The 19,222-nt window shown below is 44.4% G+C and overlaps 1 protein-coding gene across 3 annotated transcripts in view; it reads right to left on the bottom strand.

The window, feature by feature from the left end:
* Positions 1-19,222, bottom strand: part of SPIDR (scaffold protein involved in DNA repair) — a 787,075-nt gene that overhangs the window by 721,940 nt on the left and 45,913 nt on the right. For all 3 annotated transcript variants that reach the window (XM_073583752.1, XM_073583754.1, XM_073583753.1), the window contains exons 2-3: positions 10,576-10,731; positions 4,136-4,205 (exon numbers count right to left, since the gene is read on the bottom strand). In XM_073583752.1, coding sequence (XP_073439853.1) covers positions 4,136-4,205; positions 10,576-10,731 — 226 coding nt within the window. The remainder of the gene's footprint in view (positions 1-4,135; positions 4,206-10,575; positions 10,732-19,222) is intronic.

Below are 19,222 nucleotides of genomic sequence, written 5' to 3'. Positions count from 1 at the left end.
TCTCATGGCCTGAGGTGTAGGACGCTAGCCCAACCTATAAGCGTCCAGGCCATAAACTCTGTTCCACTGAGCCAGGGGAGCTTGACCCAAGTCATAGAAAATATCCATCTACGTATAGGACATCATGAGGAGTCCTTGTCATGCTACGTCTTGGAGGGAATGCCAGTACCTATCGTTTTAGGCCTCCCTTGGCTGAAAAAACACAACCCGGTAATAGATTGGCGGGCGAGGGAAGTAGTCTGCTGGGGACAGTCGTGTGATCATCACAAAACTAAGATACACTATTGGACGTGATTTAAAAAAAAATAAAGTCCCACTGTTGATATTATCTTATAAATGTGCCCCTGCTGTGTACTATGTAATGGCTATGTGCAGGAACATGGTCTGATCATACCACAGCTCCTGGGCATGAGAGGAAAGGAAACAGTATACAGACATTACAGCTCAGGATCATAGTTGATTATTTCTGTGAGGTAAAACATTGCTTAAAAACAGGCAGTGAAATGTTTTGCCTCACAAAAACAAACATCTATACTATGCTGCCCTGTCTGTATACTCTTTTCCTTCCTCCCCTGCCCAGAAGATGTGTTTTCATCAGACCATGTTCTTGCACGGTGAGACACAGCCATTAGACAGTACACAGCATGGGTGCATTTATAACATTATACCAGCAAAGTCAACGAGAATCCTGAAGTCTTGTGCACATAATCCGTATATTTCCCTTTAGGCTTTGCTGTGCTTTTAAATCCGCAGCATGTCAATTCTTTGTGCGTTTTTGCTGCGTTTTTCACCCACTGACTTCAACTGACTCAGTCAAATATGCCGTAAAAACACAGGTATAAAAAGGTTTACAGATTTTCTGCGTTTTTGCTGCATAAGGCATATTTTGCTGCTATATTGTGTGTTTCCCGTACTGTCACACAGATGAGAAACAGATAAACAGATGAGAAAAATCGGCAGCTCTGATCAGCGGTAAGGCTGGTTTCACACTAGCATTTTTTAGCGCTGCGCTTCGTGCGCGTCCATGCGTCCTGCGCCCCTATATTTAACATGGGGGCACATGGTCTAGCGTTTGCACACGTTCGTATGCGTTTTCGTGCGCATGCGGTTCTTTTGCAGTGTGCGCCTAGGAGCGCTGGACGCAACCTGTTGCATTTTTGGTCTGTCCGACCGGTCTCAAAAAAATGCATGCGCACGCTTGCACATAGAATGCGCAAAAAAAAAATCACATTAGTCTATGCGAACGCAGGAGTGCGCATGGACATGCACACGCCTGCGTTTAAAATTGCATGCGTTTTAAGAGTTAACATGGCTAGAAACTGGTTAAAATGCATGCGCCTATTAAAAGCAAACACATACAAAACGCGATTCTATTGCGCACGAAGCGCAGCGCTAAAAGACGCTAGTGTGAAACTAGCCCAAGATCATTACTGCCGGTCTGAGTGCTCCAGGATCTCGCTGTCAGATGTCAGCGTGAGCCCGCAGCTGTGACTTTGACCGGGGGTAAAAAGCTTACCGCTGGTCACAGGCGTCGGTCTGATGAGAGACTACTAATCGCATCACACTACACCTGCTGTGACGGATAGCTCAAAGTAGGGAAAAAATAAGGTGAAATACACGTGGTCAAAATTGTTGGTACCCCTCGTTTATTAATGATAGAAAAACCCACAATGGTCACAGAAATAACTTGAATCTGACAAAAGTAATAAATCAAAAATCTATGAAAATGAACAAATTAAAGTCAGACATTGCTTTTCAACCATGCTTCCACAAAATCTACTCCTGTGTCAGTGTGAGCCTGCAATCCTGATGTGACTGCTCTCAAAGTCATCAGTATCATCATGGGACATCATGGATTATCCCTTAACTTCGGACAGGTGAGTATTATGGTTGTTTTTTTTCATTTGTTTGTTTACAGGGGACAAGGGCATTGGGGATTAGGTGTTAAGGTGAGTATAATATGTTTTTCTATTTTTAAATAAATGTGTAAAACCGTGAGGTCATTTATTTCAAATATAGGACTTGTTCTGGGCGTTTTTAATTTACAATTCAAATATGGTGTTAGTAATGGAGGCATCTTATAGACACCTCTCCATCACTAGCCCCTGGGTTTCATGTCAATTGCCAATACAAGGCTGACATAAACCTCCTCAACCCTATTACCTCACTTGCCACTGCATCAGGGCAAGTGGGAAGAGCAAGGCTAAGGCCCAGATCTGGCGAATCTTATTGATGCGCCATTTCTGGGGCGGCTGAGAACTGATGGTTGTAGTCTGGGAGGGGGCCAATAACCTTGCCCCTTTCCTAGGCTATTAATATCAGCCCACAGCTGTCTGTTAAGCCTTTGCTTGTTAGAATTAATAGGGAGACCCTATGTCAATTTTTTTCTGGGGTCCCCCTGTAAACTAGCCAGTAAAGGCTAAGCAAACAGCTGTGAGCTGATATTAATATCCTGCGAAGCTTTAACTATTGGTTCCGTCCCAGAATATTAACATCAACTCTCAGCCATCGGCTTTCCCTCTGCTGGTTATGAAATTTATGCTGGAGCCCACAACATTTTTTTTTCATTTTTTTTTTAACAAATAAAAAAATAAAATGTCAGAGTGGGAGCCCACCGATATTGACTCGAATAATCCCATGCGCATTACTTCCGCCAGGTATAGTGGTGCCCACCAAATTCTGCCAGTTGCTTTTTGGTTAAAGACTATGTAGGTTTATTCTGTAAACGCTCATACATAGATTGGTAAAACTGTTGGACATCGCTTAAACCCTTGAATTACAGGCGGACCTGGGATGAGTATTTTGGGTTAACTTAAATGATTAAAGAATGTGTGTTTTATTTCCAATAAAGTGTTTTATTCTCAATGTGTGTGTGTGTTTAACTCTTTACTTACAGGTTTAGTAATGAGGATCTCTGGCTGACACCTTGTCATTACTAAACCTAGGGCTTGGTGTCAGGGACAGTTGCTGACACCAACCCCTAATCCCATTACCTCCATGTGACTGCACCAGGGTATCAAGTAGAGCCTGGGCTAAATGCCAGAATTGGTGCTTCAAAATATGAAGTACCTTTTTGGGGCAGCTGAGGGCTGGTATTTTTAGCCTGGGATGGGGCAAATAAGCATGAAAAGAAGGGGTTTAACAAGCAAACTACAACACAAAACACTTTTTTTCTTTTTTCAAATATCTTTATTTAGCACCAAAAAGCATTCATAGCTGTACAAAAACATAAAAAATCATGCAAAAAATGCACCAGAAACATGCATAGTTTTCATTGCCTTGTTGCTGCCAACAAATCCCTAGAGATGCAGAAACATTGCAGAAATTTCTGCAATCAAATACACAAGGTGTGCACATACCCGTAGAGGTTTTCCTCATTTGTGAAGTGCCACCCATTTGTTACTGTGGTTTTTGCCTTGCTCACACACTGCACAGCTCTCCTATTCTCAAAATGGTAATGGATTGAGGATCATAAGGCCAAACCTCTACTCCTCCTAACTCCAATTGAAAAACAGCTTTGCAAGATCATTATCTTTCCACTGGAAAAGGCTTTCTATGCTCCTCTACTGGGAGACATTGTGAGTACAGGAAAGAAGTGCAGTCTGAGAATGGCCGTACTATGGGTAGGTGCAGACGGCCGTAGATTCTCTCATCCAAGAGAATAAGGACGATTTTGAAAATGACACTGTGATCCAACTCCGATCAGGGTGTGATTACAGTGTGCTCAGACTCTATCGAATGAGTAGAAGATTGAGAAAATAATTTCTCCATCTTCTCAATTCTACATGGTCGTGGAAAACGGAGTGCAGTCCAGCATCCCAGGCCATTGATTTGCATGGCTGAGTGTGATCCAAATATCAGATCAAACTCAGCCATGCAGTAATTTTTTCCTCAGACAGACATTGTCAAAGGAAAAAAAATACACTTGTCCACACTGGCCCTTACAAATACAGAGAAACTTATCCTTATAGTACTTTTACCTTTGTATCTGTTACTAATATATAAGAAAGAAACATTATGTGGGGCCTAAGCAGTACATTAACAAAAATGATATATTTACTGTGCTTTGGGAAAAATAATGCAATTGTGAGAATAACCTTTTAAAATGTAAGGAAGTAGTTTAAGTTTCAATTACCTTCATCAAATTCAAAAGACTTGGCCAAGAGCTGAACATTTTTCGTTTTTCTTTCAGATGATCTGAACGACTATCAAACAGAAGAAAGTATGAAAATATTGAATAAATTTCTGCATGTCTTTTCAGATAATGTTGCCCAAGTTATGAGATCTTGCCTTATTCACCCATACTGGTACATTTTTGCTAGCTACATTAAAAATATTTTGGGATTCCTATTAGTCGTAAACCCCACTAACATTGCCTTTTTCCTTACATTCTGCATATGCCCAGGAAAGCTACTGACAAATACGTAACATATTTGCAAACGCTCCCATTCGACTGACAGTCTGGTATATATTTTTTGTCTACATATATAGCTAAAAACACCTATACAAAAAATGCAGAGCTCAGTAAGTAAAAGATATGTTCTTTATTGAAATATGATTAACCAGTTCAGAACCAAGCCATTTACCTCTGTTCCGGAACAGTCACATTTTCGGGGTTATCAAACATGCGGTTTACATTTTCTTTTAAAAATATTCAAATAATTGGTGCCTTTATTTCATGTCACGTGGGGGCTTAATTTTGCTGTTATTTTCATACTCTGTAATTTTTGTGTTTTTGATGATATCAAGCAATATTGGTGTAATAATAAAGGAAATAAGTGTTGCCTTTCATGACTAAGTTTTATAATTTGTTGCCATTTCTGTAAATTATTCTTTAAATATCTATTTTTTTTTTTTTTTTTTTTTACAGGGGCAGAGCTAGTAACAACAATTTATTTTGACAGTAACTTTTTTTTTTACTTACTTTTTATTTGTCATTTATTTCTCATTTTCTTTGCAATTGGGATTAATATGGTAACCCCAGTTAAGGTGGAAAAGAAAGCCACATGGCTTGCATAGCAGAGCTGACTAGGTCTCCTAGGACCCAGCAGCTCATGCTCCCACCCTACACCCAATGATCATACTATCGCTAGATCAGGAAGAAGAAGTGCCTGTTAGTGCTTCCTATAACTGTATACTTAGCACTTGTTCAGCATTGTAAATACAGTGATCAAGAAGGCAGAGACAGTAACACACCGTCCCTGCCTTATATACGGGAAGTCTGGATGTGGACAGCTGGCTGCTCACCGCCCTCGTTGGTCCACGATCACGTGCAGCTGCTGCAGAGATGGTTAATGTCTATCGGTGGTCCGGAAGTCATTGTAGTCTAAACCCCTTTGCGACCGCCGATACGCAATAAAACGGTGGCCACTAAAGGTACTTATTCCCTCATCACCGTTTTAAAATGGCGATCGGGGACAAGGCTGTAGTTGAGACCCCGGAGAACATGGATCAGGGCCAGATCACATGATCGGAGTTATTCAGTTAATAATGGTGATCACAAAAAAAGTGTGCCCATTGTTTCAATGTTTTCTCTCTCTTCTGACATGATCTACATTGTCAGAGGAGATAAATGATGCCTCCCCGAGACCCTCCAGTACCTCCGCCATCCCCTTGCCCTCCTGATCCATCCCCTGGCCCTGTGTAATCTTCCTGGAAAAAAAAAATGGCGGGCGCATGTGCAGTGTGCCCACTGAGATCTGCCGGCTGGTACCCGGCAACAACAGGACATTTTTCCTACTAGTTCCTTTCGATCACGGTGATAGATCCTATCACAGTGATCAAAATAAAAAAAAATAGTAAATCCTCCTTTGTCACCCTTTTAGTTAGATCAAAATCATAAAATACTAGCTGAAGAGCCCGGCGCTGCCCGGCATAGTAACTAACTATGGTTAGTTATAACAAATTATAATGAATATTATATATATATATATATATATATATATATATATATATATATATATATATATATATATATACACACATACAGTGCCTACAAGTAGTATTCAACCCCCTGCAGATTTAGCAGGTTTACACATTCGGAATTAACTTGGCATTGTGACATTTGGACTGTAGATCAGCCTGGAAGTGTGAAATGCAATGCAGCAAAAAAGAATGTTATTTCTTTGTTTAATTTTTTTTTAAATTGTGAAAAGTTTATTCAGAGGGTCATTTATTATTCAACCCCTCAAACCACCAGAATTCTGTTTGGTTCCCCTAAAGTATTAAGAAGTATTCCAGGCACAAAGAACAATGAGCTTCACATGTTTGGATTAATTATCTCTTTTTCCAGCCTTTTCTGACTATTTAAGACCCTCCCCAAACTTGTGAACAGCACTCATACATGGTCAACATGGGAAAGACAAAGGAGCATTCCAAGGCCATCAGAGACAAGATCGTGGAGGGTCACAAGGCTGGCAAGGGGTACAAAACCCTTTCCAAGGAGTTGGGCCTACCTGTCTCCACTGTTGGGAGCATCATCCGGAAGTGGAAGGCTTATGGAACTACTGTTAGCCTTCCACGGCCTGGACAGCCTTTGAAAGTTTCCTCCCGTGCCGAGGCCAGGCTTGTCCGAAGAGTCAAGGCTAACCCAAGGACAACAAGGAAGGAGCTCCTGGAAGATTTCATGGCAGTAGGGACATTGGTTTCAGCCAATACCATAAGTAACGTACTCCACCGCAATGGTCTCCGTTCCAGACGAGCCCGTAAGGTACCTTTACTTTCAAAGCGTTATGTCAAGGCTCGTCTACAGTTTGCTCATGATCACTTGGAGGACTCTGAGACAGACTGGTTCAAGGTTCTCTGGTCTGATGAGACCAAGATCGAGATCTTTGGTGCCAACCACACACGTGACGTTTGGAGACTGGATGGCACTGCATACGACCCCAAGAATACCATCCCTACAGTCAAGCATGGTGGTGGCAGCATCATGCTGTGGGGCTGTTTCTCAGCCAAGGGGCCTGGCCATCTGGTCCGCATCCATGGGAAGATGGATAGCACGGCCTACCTGGAGATTTTGGCCAAGAACCTCCGCTCCTCCATCAAGGATCTTAAGATGGGTCGTCATTTCATCTTCCAACAAGACAATGACCCAAAGCACACAGCCAAGAAAACCAAGGCCTGGTTCAAGAGGCAAAAAATCAAGGTGTTGGAGTGGCCTAGTCAGTCTCCTGACCTTAACCCAATTGAAAATATGTGGAAGGAGCTCAAGATTAAAGTCCACATGAGACACCCAAAGAACCTAGATAACTTGGAGAAGATCTGCATGGAGGAGTGGGCCAAGATAACTCCAGAGACCTGTGCCGGCCTGATCAGGTCTTATAAAAGACGATTATTAGCTGTAATTGCAAACAAGGGCTATTCCACAAAATATTAAACCTAGGGGTTGAATAATAATTGACCCACACTTTTATATTTAAAATGTATTAAAATTTAACTGAGCAACATAACTTTTTGGTTTGTAAGATTTATGCATCTGTTAATAAATCCTGCTCTTGTGTGAAGTTTGAAGGCTCTAACTTATTTGCATCTTATCAAACCTGCTAAATCTGCAGGGGGTTGAATACTACTTGTAGGCACTGTATATATATATCTATCTGAGTGTAGAGCCCGGCCCATTCCGCATAGCCACATTCGCTATAATATCCCACATCATCCCGTCAGCCAAAGCTACCGGACTACTACCCCTAATATCGCACATCATCCCGTCAGCCAGAGCTACTGCACTACTACCCCTAATATCCCACATCATCCCATCAGCCAGAGTTACCGGACTACTACCCATAATATCCAGCATCGTCCCATCAGCCAGAGCCACCGGATTACTACCACTAATATCCCACATCATCCTGTCAACCAGAGCTACCGGACTACTAACCATAATATTCCACATCATCCCGTCAGCCAGAGCCACTGGACTACTATTCCTAATATCCCACATCATCCCATCAGCCAGAGCCACCGGACAACTACCACTAATATCCCACATCATCCCATCAGCCTGGAGTCAGAACCAGAGCACTTAGTGGAACGGTCCTAACTTCCATACTGGGGATCCCTTTAAAAGAGGCCTGGCGTCAGAACCAGAGTGCTGAGTGGACTTGCCCTGACTTCCATACCAATGATCCCTATAATAGAAGCCTGGGGTGAGAATCAGAGCGCTGAGGGATTTACCCTAACTTCCATACCGGAGATCCCTTTAAGAGAGGCCTGGGGTCAGTACCAAAGCGCAGAGTGGATTTTCCCTGACTTGCATAGGATGGATCACTTTAACAGAACCCTGGGGTCAGAATCAGAGCGCCGAGGAATTTGCCCTAACTTCCATACAGGAGATCCCTTTAAGAGAGCCTGGGGTCAGTACCAGAGCATTTGAAGGCAATTGCCCTGACTTCCATACCCGGGATCCCTTTGAGAGGCCTGGGGTCAGAATTAAAGCGCTGAATGGATTTGCCCTGACTTCCATACCGGAGATCCCTGAAGGGACTGGGGTCAGTATCAAAGCGCAGAGCAGATTTGCCCTAAATTCCATACCAATGATCCCTTTAAGAGACCCTGGGGTCAGAACCACAGAGCTGAGTGGAACGGCCCTAACTTCCATACCGGGGATCCCTTTAAGAGGGGCCTGGGTCAAAACCAAAGTGCTGGATGGATTTGCTCTGACTTCCATACCAATGATCCCGTTAAGAGGGAAGATGTGCCTACGGGATGGAGGATGTGTGATGAGTATATGGGCACGGGAGTGGGGATTCATTTCTGTCATGTGCTTTCTGCTCCTTTCTGGGGTGCAGACAATGGCTGGGAGCTTAGGTTCCCAGGGATGCTATATTTCTCCCACCATGTCAGTGTCTGCTGAGGTGTTGTCAAGTGGGAAAACTGTTGGTCATAGCAACCAATCACAGCCCAGCTTCTTTTAACCAGCTCTGGTGAAATGAGAGATGCTTAGTGATTGTTTGCAAAGAAAACTGTTGCTCATAGCAACCAATCACAGCTCAGCTTCTTTTGAACAGCTCTGGTGAAATGAAAGATGCTTAGTGATTGGTTGGTGATACACACACATTCATTTTTATATATAGAGATTGTTTCATTTTTTTCAATTATTTTCAGTTGGGGTTAGGGTTGGGGTTAGGGATGAGGGTTGAGGTTAGAATTTGGTTTTATTCCAAAGTAAAAAAAATTACTATATGGCGGCTAGTGTTGAGCACAAGTGCTCACTACTCGAGTTTGCATTGGGTGCTCAAGTATGTACGGAGTATCATGGATCCCTGCATGATTTTTTTTGGTGTCTAACAGCCACGAAACATGAGGGGCAAGGAATTGAGCATGTCACTCGAGCACCCACACTATTCAGTGCATACGCGAGCCTGCGATGCTCACTCGAGTAGCGAGCACTTGCGCTCAGCACTAATGACGACATATTCAATATGACTACCTAATGTTATCAATTTCTATGTCGTACCAGTGGGTTCAAAATGCTCACTATACCCCTGGATAAAATCCTTGAGGGGTCTGGTTTCCAAAATAAGGTTTCTTGTGGGGAGTTTCCACTGTTTAGGCACATCAGGGCCTCTCCAACACTCTTTCTCTTCCGAGACCTGCTGTGCGGACAAACAGTAGATTTCCCCCACAAATAAGATATCGACATATTCAGGAGAAATTGCACAACAGATTTTGGGGTCCAATTTCTGCTGTTACTCTTGTAAAAATAAAAAAGTTTGGTTCTAAATTAAATTTTGTGAAAAAATTAAATATTCATCTTAAAGAGATGGTGCTCTCTTGTCTACCTCCTTGCTAAGCTAAGGGAGGGAATAATATATAGTAGTACATATATGCTTTCTACTTGTGTGTATATATATATATATATATATATATATATATATATATATATATATATATATATTTATTTTTTTTACAGACACACACACGTGTATATATATATATATATATATATATATATATATATATATATATATACACACACACACACACACACACATACATACATACACACACTGTATATATCTTTTGGAGTATCCGTCATCAATGCAGAGACGCATTTATTATCACTATATAGTACATGAATTATTTATATGAGAGGCTCCTTGCTCAATTAGTTATGTTTATGGCTGACATTAAAAATGTACTATCATATTTCAATAAAGAACAGAGTTCTACACTTTTTTGTATAGGTGTATACTGTGTATGTGGATCTTTGTATATAGTTGTAGGATAGCAAAGCAGAGTAACGCAGAGCAACGTAAGATACACAGCTAAGTATTCTACAGCATTTGCTCAGGCACCCCGCAAAAAAATGTAACCTACTGTACACATTCTTAACATGACTATATATGATGTAAGCTACAGTATTAACAGAGGTGAATAACAGATGAATTTAAGTGGCTTTCACTGGGATTTCTTTTTCTATATCGAGCACCCCATAGTGCTCAAAGAATCACCCATCTGTAGATATCAATCCTAGGTGTTCATAAGTCACTATTAAAACAAAAAAAAATTATTTATGTTGAAAGACATACACAGACATTACAGTAGTAAGCACATTAAAAAAATCGAAACCCATACCTTTTCAGCTTGGCAACCATCAAATCCTTCAGCACATCGCATCCATGCTTTAGTAAGGGACTGGGGCTCCAAGTTAGGCTTTGCTGAGGATTTTTTGCCGCCATGACCCAATTCATCAGGAAAAACTGCATGAATCTTATCTGATGTCCGTTTCCCCTATAAATCAAACATTACATTTTTGGTTATTTGCATTAATTACTGGATTAACACTAGGAACATAAATGCTGAAAATAAGTCCTTTAAGCCCTTCACACCGAAGCCTGTTTTCACCTTCCTGACCAGGCCACAGGTGTGTCACAGAACCTTAGACCATTCTGCGGTGAACAAATAAGAATTAAAAAATAAGAATTACATTAATCACAAAAATGTTGTTTTAACCCCATATTTTATATTTTCACAGGGGGCATCAGTAAAAAAGGCACCAAAATTAGTTTCATAATTGCAGCTGTGCGTGGTAATACCACATATTTAGCTGTACAGTACTGCTTAGTCATACAGCGAGACTCGGAGCGCAGATTTTCCTAGAATAGTTTCAGGACCCCATATACAGAGCCCCTAAGTGCTAGGAGATTAGAATCCCCCTTCAAATGTTCCCATTTTGGAAATTAAACCCCTTTGTGAATTTATCTACAGGTGAACTGACGATTTTGATTCCATGAGTGTCCTCCAAAAACAAGCAGCAGTGGATTTGAAAATTTGAAATCTGCCATTGTAGTGCCCATACAGTGTTGGCCAAAAGTATTAACACCCCTGCAATTCTGTCAGATAATACTCAGTTTCTTCCTGAAAATGATTGCAAACACAAATTCTTTGGTATTATTATCTTCATTTAATTTGTCTTAAATGAAAAAACACAAAAGAGAATGAAGCAAAAAGCAAAACATTGATCATTTCACACAAAACTCCAAAAATGGGTCACACAAAAGTATTGGCACCCTCAGCCTAATACTTGTTTGCACAACCTTTAGCCAAAATAACTGCGACCAAAAACTTTGGTAACCATCAATGAGTTTCTTACAATGCTCTGCTGGAATTTTAGACCATTCTTCTTTGGCAAACTGCTCCAGGTCCCTGATATTTGAAGGGTGCCTTCTCCAAACTGCCATTTTTAGATCTCTCCACAGGTGTTCTATGGGATTCAGGTCTGGACTCATTGCTGGCCACCTTAGAAGTCTCCAGTGCTTTCTCTCAAACCATTTTCTAGTGCTTTTTGAAGTGTATTTTGGGTCATTGTCCTGCTGGAAGACCCATGACCTCTGAGGGAGACCCAGCTTTCTCACACTGGGCCCTACATTATGCTGCAAAATTTGTTGGTAGTCTTCAGACTTCATATGCCATGCACACGGTCAAGCAGTCCAGTGCCAGAGGCAGCAAAGCAACCCCAAAACATCAGGGAACCTCCGCCATGTTTGACTGTAGGGACCGTGTTCTTTTCTTTTAATGCCTCTTTCTTTCTCCTGTAAACTCTATGTTGATGCCTTTTTTTGCCCAAAAAGCTCTACTTTTGTCTCATCTGACCAGAGAACATTCTTCCAAAATATTTTAGGCTTTTTCAGGTAAGTTTTCGCAAACTCCAGCCTCGCTTTTTTATGTCTCGGGGTAAGAAGTGGGGTCTTCCTGGGTTTCCTACCATACAGTCCCTTTTCATTCAGACGCCGACGGATAGTACGGGTTGACACTGTTGTACCCTCGGACTGTAGGGCAGCTTGAACTTGCTTGGATGTTAGTCGAGGTTCTTTATCCAACATCGGCACAATCTTGCGTTGAAATCTCTTGTCAATTTTTCTTTTCCGTCCACATCTAGGGAGGTTAGCCACAGTGCCATGGGCTTTAAACTTCTTGATGACACTGCGCACGGTAGACACAGGAACATTCAGGTCTTTGGAGATGGACTTGTAGCCTTGGGATTGCTCATGCTTCCTCACGATTTGGTTTCTCAAGTCCTCAGACAGTTCTTTGGTCTTCTTTCTTTTCTCCATGCTCAATGTGGTACACACAAGGACACAGGACAGAGGTTGAGTCAACTTTTAACCATGTCAACTGGCTGCAAGTGTGATTTAGTTCTTGCCAACACCTGTTAGGTGTCACAGGTAAGTTACAGGTGCTGTTAATTACACAAATTAGAGAAGCATCACATGATTTTTCGGACAGTGCCAATACTTTTGTCCACCCTCTTTATTATGTTTGGTGTGGAATTATATCCAATTTGGCTTTAGGACAATTCTTTTTGTTTTTTTCATTTAAGACAAATTAAATGAAGATAATAATACTAAAGAATTGCAGGGGTGTCAATACTTTTGGCCACAACTGTATATTGCAGTGCCCAGTTTTGGGGGGAGCCATTTCGCTTCTCCAGAGCCTGTGTGTTACCAGAAACATAGAAACCCATATATTTCCATTAATAGATGGTGGACCTGAGCGGGGACTTTTTTTGTGCATTGAGTTGAAGCTTTTATTAGGAACATTTTACATAACTGGGATCACATTTATCCTGCACTCTACGCTGAGCACTTACATCACGATTTCCATCTAAATCTCCGAATGACGTGATTCAGATGAAACCCCGTGGCATTTGTGACGGATCTCACAGGGGAAGGGGGTGTTGACTTGGCTCACCTCGGGGGAGGGAGAGAAGGATCTAGCAGGGCTCGGCTCTCTGGTGCCACCACTTGCCTCTGGTCAGTCAGGGAACTACACCAAGGGAATAGTCGCCGGAAAGGCTTAGGTACGAATTAATGAGGCGCTCCCAGTGAGGGGAGATATATAGATCACCAATCCAGGCTGGGGAATATATATAAAACTCCTGGCTGTCACTGCCAGAGTTCCTCACTAACACAATACGGGAGGGACTGTCTTATATCTCCTAGGCTGTTCCCTACCACACTGCTGCCACCCCTGGGCTGTGCTGCCTCCCTCCTCCCATGTCTGAAAATATGATTTTCTGTCCAGAATTGTGGATGGCCCATAACTTTCCACCCAAAGTTATGAATGGGTCGGTGGTGCCGCCACTGGGTTCCGCTAGATTTAAGCTGTGCAGAGACCAAATATGCCTACTGTATGTAATTCCTGGTGGCTATGCTTTATAACTCCATAATGCATAGTGCTACAGGTGGCTGCCGGGCATGGGCGTATGGGGGAAGGAACACCGACTTGGATTATGTGCTCGAATAGTCTCAGAGATATTGCATTCTATTATCAGGGCTGTGGAGTCGGTAAGCCATACCTGCGACTCCGACTCCTCAATTTCCCTTACACCGACTCCGACTCCCTCATATATTGCTTATATTTAAGTGAAAAATTTATTGTAGTACAATATGAACATCAGACATTTAATCATTTCTATGATCCAATAACCAAGATATTTAGATAGAACATATCTATTTATTGGAATACAACTTTAGAACACAAAAAACTGTAATAAATTGTAAATATGTGTCACGGGGTCCTTCTCTGGTATCACACAATCAACAGAGCAAGCGAAGCGTGAACAATTCCAAGACCTTTATTCAGGCAAAAAATACGAAAAGTCCATATTCAGTCCACCACACAAAGGATAAGATAGTCCAGAATAAGAATGCAGTCCAGTATCAGGATAAAATGTCCAGGGAAACGAGATTTCCAAACTCTACCACCAGAGGATAAAAATGGGTCCTTCTCTCTGAAATGCAGCCTTTTCACCATCTTGTCTCAACCGGTACAGCCTTGTCCAGCTGCCGTTCTTCCCCCCACCCCCTTCCTTGTCCAGGGGTAGTCAAACAAGTTGCCTCCCAGAGGAGAACAAAAGGCCTTAGGGATTAATGCACTACAGGGGGTCATCAAGAGACAGATACAGTGAGGCTGCAGGCTTACAATGTAATAAGAAAAACACTATGAAAATAACTGGAATTGTTAAAAATAGGAATATACAAAAAATGACATCCACATAGCATATCACACCATCACAACCTCTCCCCCCCCATAATAAGTGAGCACGCCATGAAGTCTACACAGACCTCTGGCCTGCTCACTTTAGTCCACATTGCTCAGTTATTTATAATTCCTTGTACAGTGGCAGGGGTAGGTCGGCCTGGGGAGCCTATGGTTCTTCTTGTCGAGACAGTCCATCGGCGTTCTGGTGTTGGCTTCCCCGCTTGTATTGGATGGAGAAGCTGTAGGGTTGTAAGGACAAGCTCCACCGCAGCAATCTTCCATTGTCCCCTGATACGCGATTCAGCCATATGAGGGGGTTGTGGTCTGTAACAATTGTTAAGTCTCTGCCATACAAGTAGGGCTGCAATTTTTTTAGCGCCCATACGATGGCAAGGCACTCCTTTTCAGTAGTGGCATAGGCAACTTCCCGATCCAGTAGTTTCCGACTGGCAAAAGCAACAGGATGTTCTTCTCCGGCGGTGTTCACTTGGCTTAGTACTGCCCCAATCCCAAAGGTGGATGCATCTGTCTGCACGAGGAACCTGCGTTTATAATCCGGGGCAGCCAAGACAGGAGCAGTGACAAGGGCAGTCTTTAACGCTGAAAAGGCATCCTCGCATGCCGTCATCCACGTCACATTCCTAGGCATGTTCTTGCGGGTCAGGTCGGTTAGGGGCTTGGCCAAGGTGCTGAAATTAGAAACCAATTTGCGATAGTAACCAGCAGTTCCTAAAAACGCAAGTACCTGCTTTTTAGTCTGGGGTCTACACCAGTTGCTAATGGCTTCCACCTTGGCAGGCTCAGGCCTTAGAGTCCCACCCCCTACTCTATGCCCGAGGTACTGCACCTCAGCCATCCCTATTTGGCACTTATCAGGGCGAATGGTCAGTCCTGCAGTAAGGATACAGTCCAGCACTATGCCCAAGTGTTTACGATGTTCCTCCCAGGTTGTGCTAAAAATGGCGATGTCGTCTAAGTAAGCACAGGCAAAGTCCTGACATTGTTGTAACAGTCGATCCACAAGTCTCTGGAAAGTAGCGGGGGCAGTTTTTATCCCAAAGGGCATTCCCAGGAACTCATAAAGCCCAAATGGAGTAATGAAGGCTGAGCGCTCCCGAGCGTCCTCCGTTAGGGGTATCTGCCAGTACCCCTTGCTCAAGTCTAACGTGGTCACAAATTGGGCACTGGCCAGACGATCCAATAGATCATCAATCCTAGGCATGGGATAAGCATCACTCTTGGTAGCATCATTTAGTCATCTGTAATCAACGCAGAATCGTGTTGTACCATCCTTCTTTGGGACCAGGACAACAGGAGAGGCCCAAGAACTGTGAGATGGCTGAATAACTCCCAGTTGTTTCATCTCCTCCAGTTCGTTCTTTATCATGCCTTGAACAGCCTCTGGAACCCGGTAGGCAGCCTGCTGGATGGGGCGTTGTCCGGGGGTTTCCACATGGTGACTGGGTAGAGTAGTCTTCCCCGGCTTTGAGGAGAAAGCAGCAGCCCTCGGCCTTAGTACGGCGACAATATCGTCCTTTTGAATATCCGATAAATGGGAGCCCAGGGGTACTTGTTCCAGTGATCCTCCCCCTTGGGCAACCTGGAGGAGATCTGGGAGAGACTCGTCGTCAGCGGTATCACTAGGGGGGTGACAGACAGCTAGAACAGGCAGAGATCGGTCGTGGTAGTCTTTCAGCATGTTAATGTGGACGGTTTTCTGTCGTCGACCACTAGAGTCCAGGGCAATAACACAGTGTCATTAATTTTCTTGACAACCTGATAAGGGCCTTCCCACACTGCTTGAAGCTTGTTGGCAGGGGAAGCAGTACTCATGAACACTTGCTGTCCTTCCATAAATTCCCGGTCCCTGGCATTACGGTCATACCAGGTTTTTTGTCTGGACTGGGCCATTTGCTGATGTTCTTTAGCGAAGGTAGCTAGCTGGGCGAGACGGTCTCTGAGCTCTAGAACATAGGGAACGATGGGAATTCCGGTATCTGAGGTGTCTCCCTCCAAATGTTCTTTCAGAAGAGTGAGAGGCCTACGGACCTTCCAGCTAAACAGTAGTTCGAAGGGAGAGAACCCTGTGGACTCTTGGGGAACCTCCCGATAGGCGAAGAGGAGATGTGGAAGGTACTTTTCCCAGTCTTTTTCAACATCAACAAAAGCCCTCAGCATATTTTTTAGGGTTCCATTAAAGCGCTCACATAGTCCGTTGGTCTGCGGGTGGTGCGAATGGCTCGAACACCACAGGTATGCCATAGGGACTAGACCAGATCTGACATGAACTGAGTGCCTTGATCCGACAATATTTCACTAGGAAACCCTACCCGGGTAAAGATGGTAACAAGGGCCTCGGCTACCTTTACTGCTGTAATACTGGACAGGGCCACAGCTTCAGGATACCTAGTGGCATAATCCACCACGGTCAGGATATATTTTTTCCCTGACCTGCTGGGGTGGGCCAGAGGACCTATGATGTCGACAGCTACATGTTGAAATGGTTCCTCAATTATGGGCAGGGATTGCAGGGGTACCTTATGTCGAGCTCCTGGATGCCGCATTCGCTGGCACACATCACAGGTGCGGCAATAATGGGCTACCGACTGCGAGACGCCCGGCCAGTAAAAACTTTGGGTGAGTCTCTTTTCAGTCCTTTTTCTCCCTTGATGCCCAGCCAAGGGGATGTCATGGGCCAGTTGAAGTAGCTGTGCCCTGTACTTCTGAGGGACAATGAGTTGCCTGGTCGTTGAGTCAGGGTTGCCCTGGTCACTGCCCTTTGCTACACGATAATACAGTCCGTTTTCTCGAGTGAAGCCATCCCCATTATCTCCCATGTGCCCAGTTTCTGCCTTTCGCCTAAGGGCTGCTAAGGTAGTGTCACCCTCTATTTCTCTCCTAAACTCCTCTCTGTCCCAAGACTCTCCCAATGTAGTAGCAGCGAAAGTATTGCTTAACGACTCTGATGCGGTTCGTGGTGGTTGCTCCCCGGTGGGGTCCGGATGACGTAGTGCTTGAAGGGCCTGTAGTCAGGTGACTGCTCCCACAAATTGGCACTGTAACTCCCCAATGTCGTTCCCAAGGAGGATATCTGCAGGAAGTCCTCCCATAACTCCAATCCAACACAGTTTTTCTCCACAACCATAATCCAAACGCACAGAAGCTCGTTATATATATTTGCGGGCACCGCCCGCCAGAACAATGGGAATTCCCGGACCCTGGTAAATTGCCTCGGGTCGAACCACACGGGGGTCAGCGATAGTCAAGAATGCCCCCTTGTCTCTAAATCCTGACACTTTGTATCCATCAATAAAGACATCCTGCAGGTGGCGTTGCCGTTGCTCTGAGTAGCTAAAGGACAGAGGCCGGAGTCCGTGCACTCCAGGAGGGGTATCTATGGTGCCGTGGTCGGTGGTCTACTCTGGTGAGGGTGGTGGTAGCTCTTCCTCAGGTGTGGTGGAATGTACAAGATGCACTGGACGAGGTGGGGCTCCCTCCGAATCCTGGAGGGACAGCCAGACTGCAAATGTCCAGGTTGCCCACACCCATAACACCTCCTCTCTGTGATACCCCCAGGTCGTGGTTGGAACTGTTGGGGCCTAGAATTGTGAGGCGTGATTGTCATCGGCTTGCGACTAGGTGGAAGGGCAGATATAATTGGAGGGGGACGGCGCGCAGGAGCAGGCCGTGGTTCATTGTCCAGAAGCCTCCTCCATTGCGGCCGGATAGTAAGGGCTTCATCGGCCAGGGCTGCAGCTCTATCCACGGTACACGGCATGCGCTCCCTGACCCATTCCCGTACCTCTGCAGGGCACTTGGCAAGAAATTGTTCTATAAGGAACGCCTGTATAACATCTTCCACAGTAAAGGCGTTTTCTGCTTCCAGCCATCTCCGACATGCCTCGGACATCTTATGTGCATACATCCTAAACGATCCCCCCGTGGTGCATGGGAGATCTCGGAACTTGGCCCTATATGAGTCTGGGGTGATAGCATGGTAATCCAGGATAGTCCGCTTTACAATGTTATAATCCCGATTCCGCAGTGCATCAATGGTTCGGTAAGCCTCCGCCAAGCTTCCGTTCAGGAGCCCCCACTAACAAACGCATCCAGCTAGAGTGGGGCACCTCCATCACAGCACACTGCTACTCAAAGTCTTTGAAGAACCCCTCCACATCTCCAGAAGCCTCATCAAATGGCTTAAACTCTGTCCGGGTGATCAGTACAGGCTCCCGGATTGTTGGGGTTACACTCCACATTGCGTTACTCCCTTTTTCAAGCTCCATTGCTTCCTGTCTCCGCTGTGCCCGGCGGGCAGCCTCCTCCTTGTACTCCTGAGAGACGCCGCGGCCCAGAACCGCCATCTCTTCTTCATACCACACCAACCACTGGCTTTTCTGGATGGGGATCCCTGTCTCCAGTGCTCGTCCTTCAGACATCTGGGAGGAGGTGGCCGGGCTAGCGCCCACCAGTAGATCGATTAAGGCCTCTTTAGTCAGTCCCTGGTAGTTCAGGCCCAGGTCTCTGGCTCTCTCCTGTAAACTGCATACAGTCCAATTTCTGTACTCATTCTGTGGGTGGTTCTCCATTGGGTGACGCTCTGTTGATCCCACTGCTGCCACCAGTTGTCACGGGGTCCTTCTCTGGTATCACACAATCAACAGAGCAAGCGAAGAGTGAACAATTCCAAGACCTTTATTCAGGCAAAAAATAAGAAAAGGTCCATATTCAGTCCACC

This window comes from Dendrobates tinctorius, unplaced genomic scaffold (assembly GCF_039654945.1).
Source record: "Dendrobates tinctorius isolate UK_male_01 unplaced genomic scaffold, ASM3965494v1 ptg000081l, whole genome shotgun sequence".
Taxonomy (NCBI): domain Eukaryota; kingdom Metazoa; phylum Chordata; class Amphibia; order Anura; family Dendrobatidae; genus Dendrobates; species Dendrobates tinctorius.
Note: the sequence above shows the minus strand (reverse complement) of the source record. Positions and strands in the feature narration are given on the sequence as shown.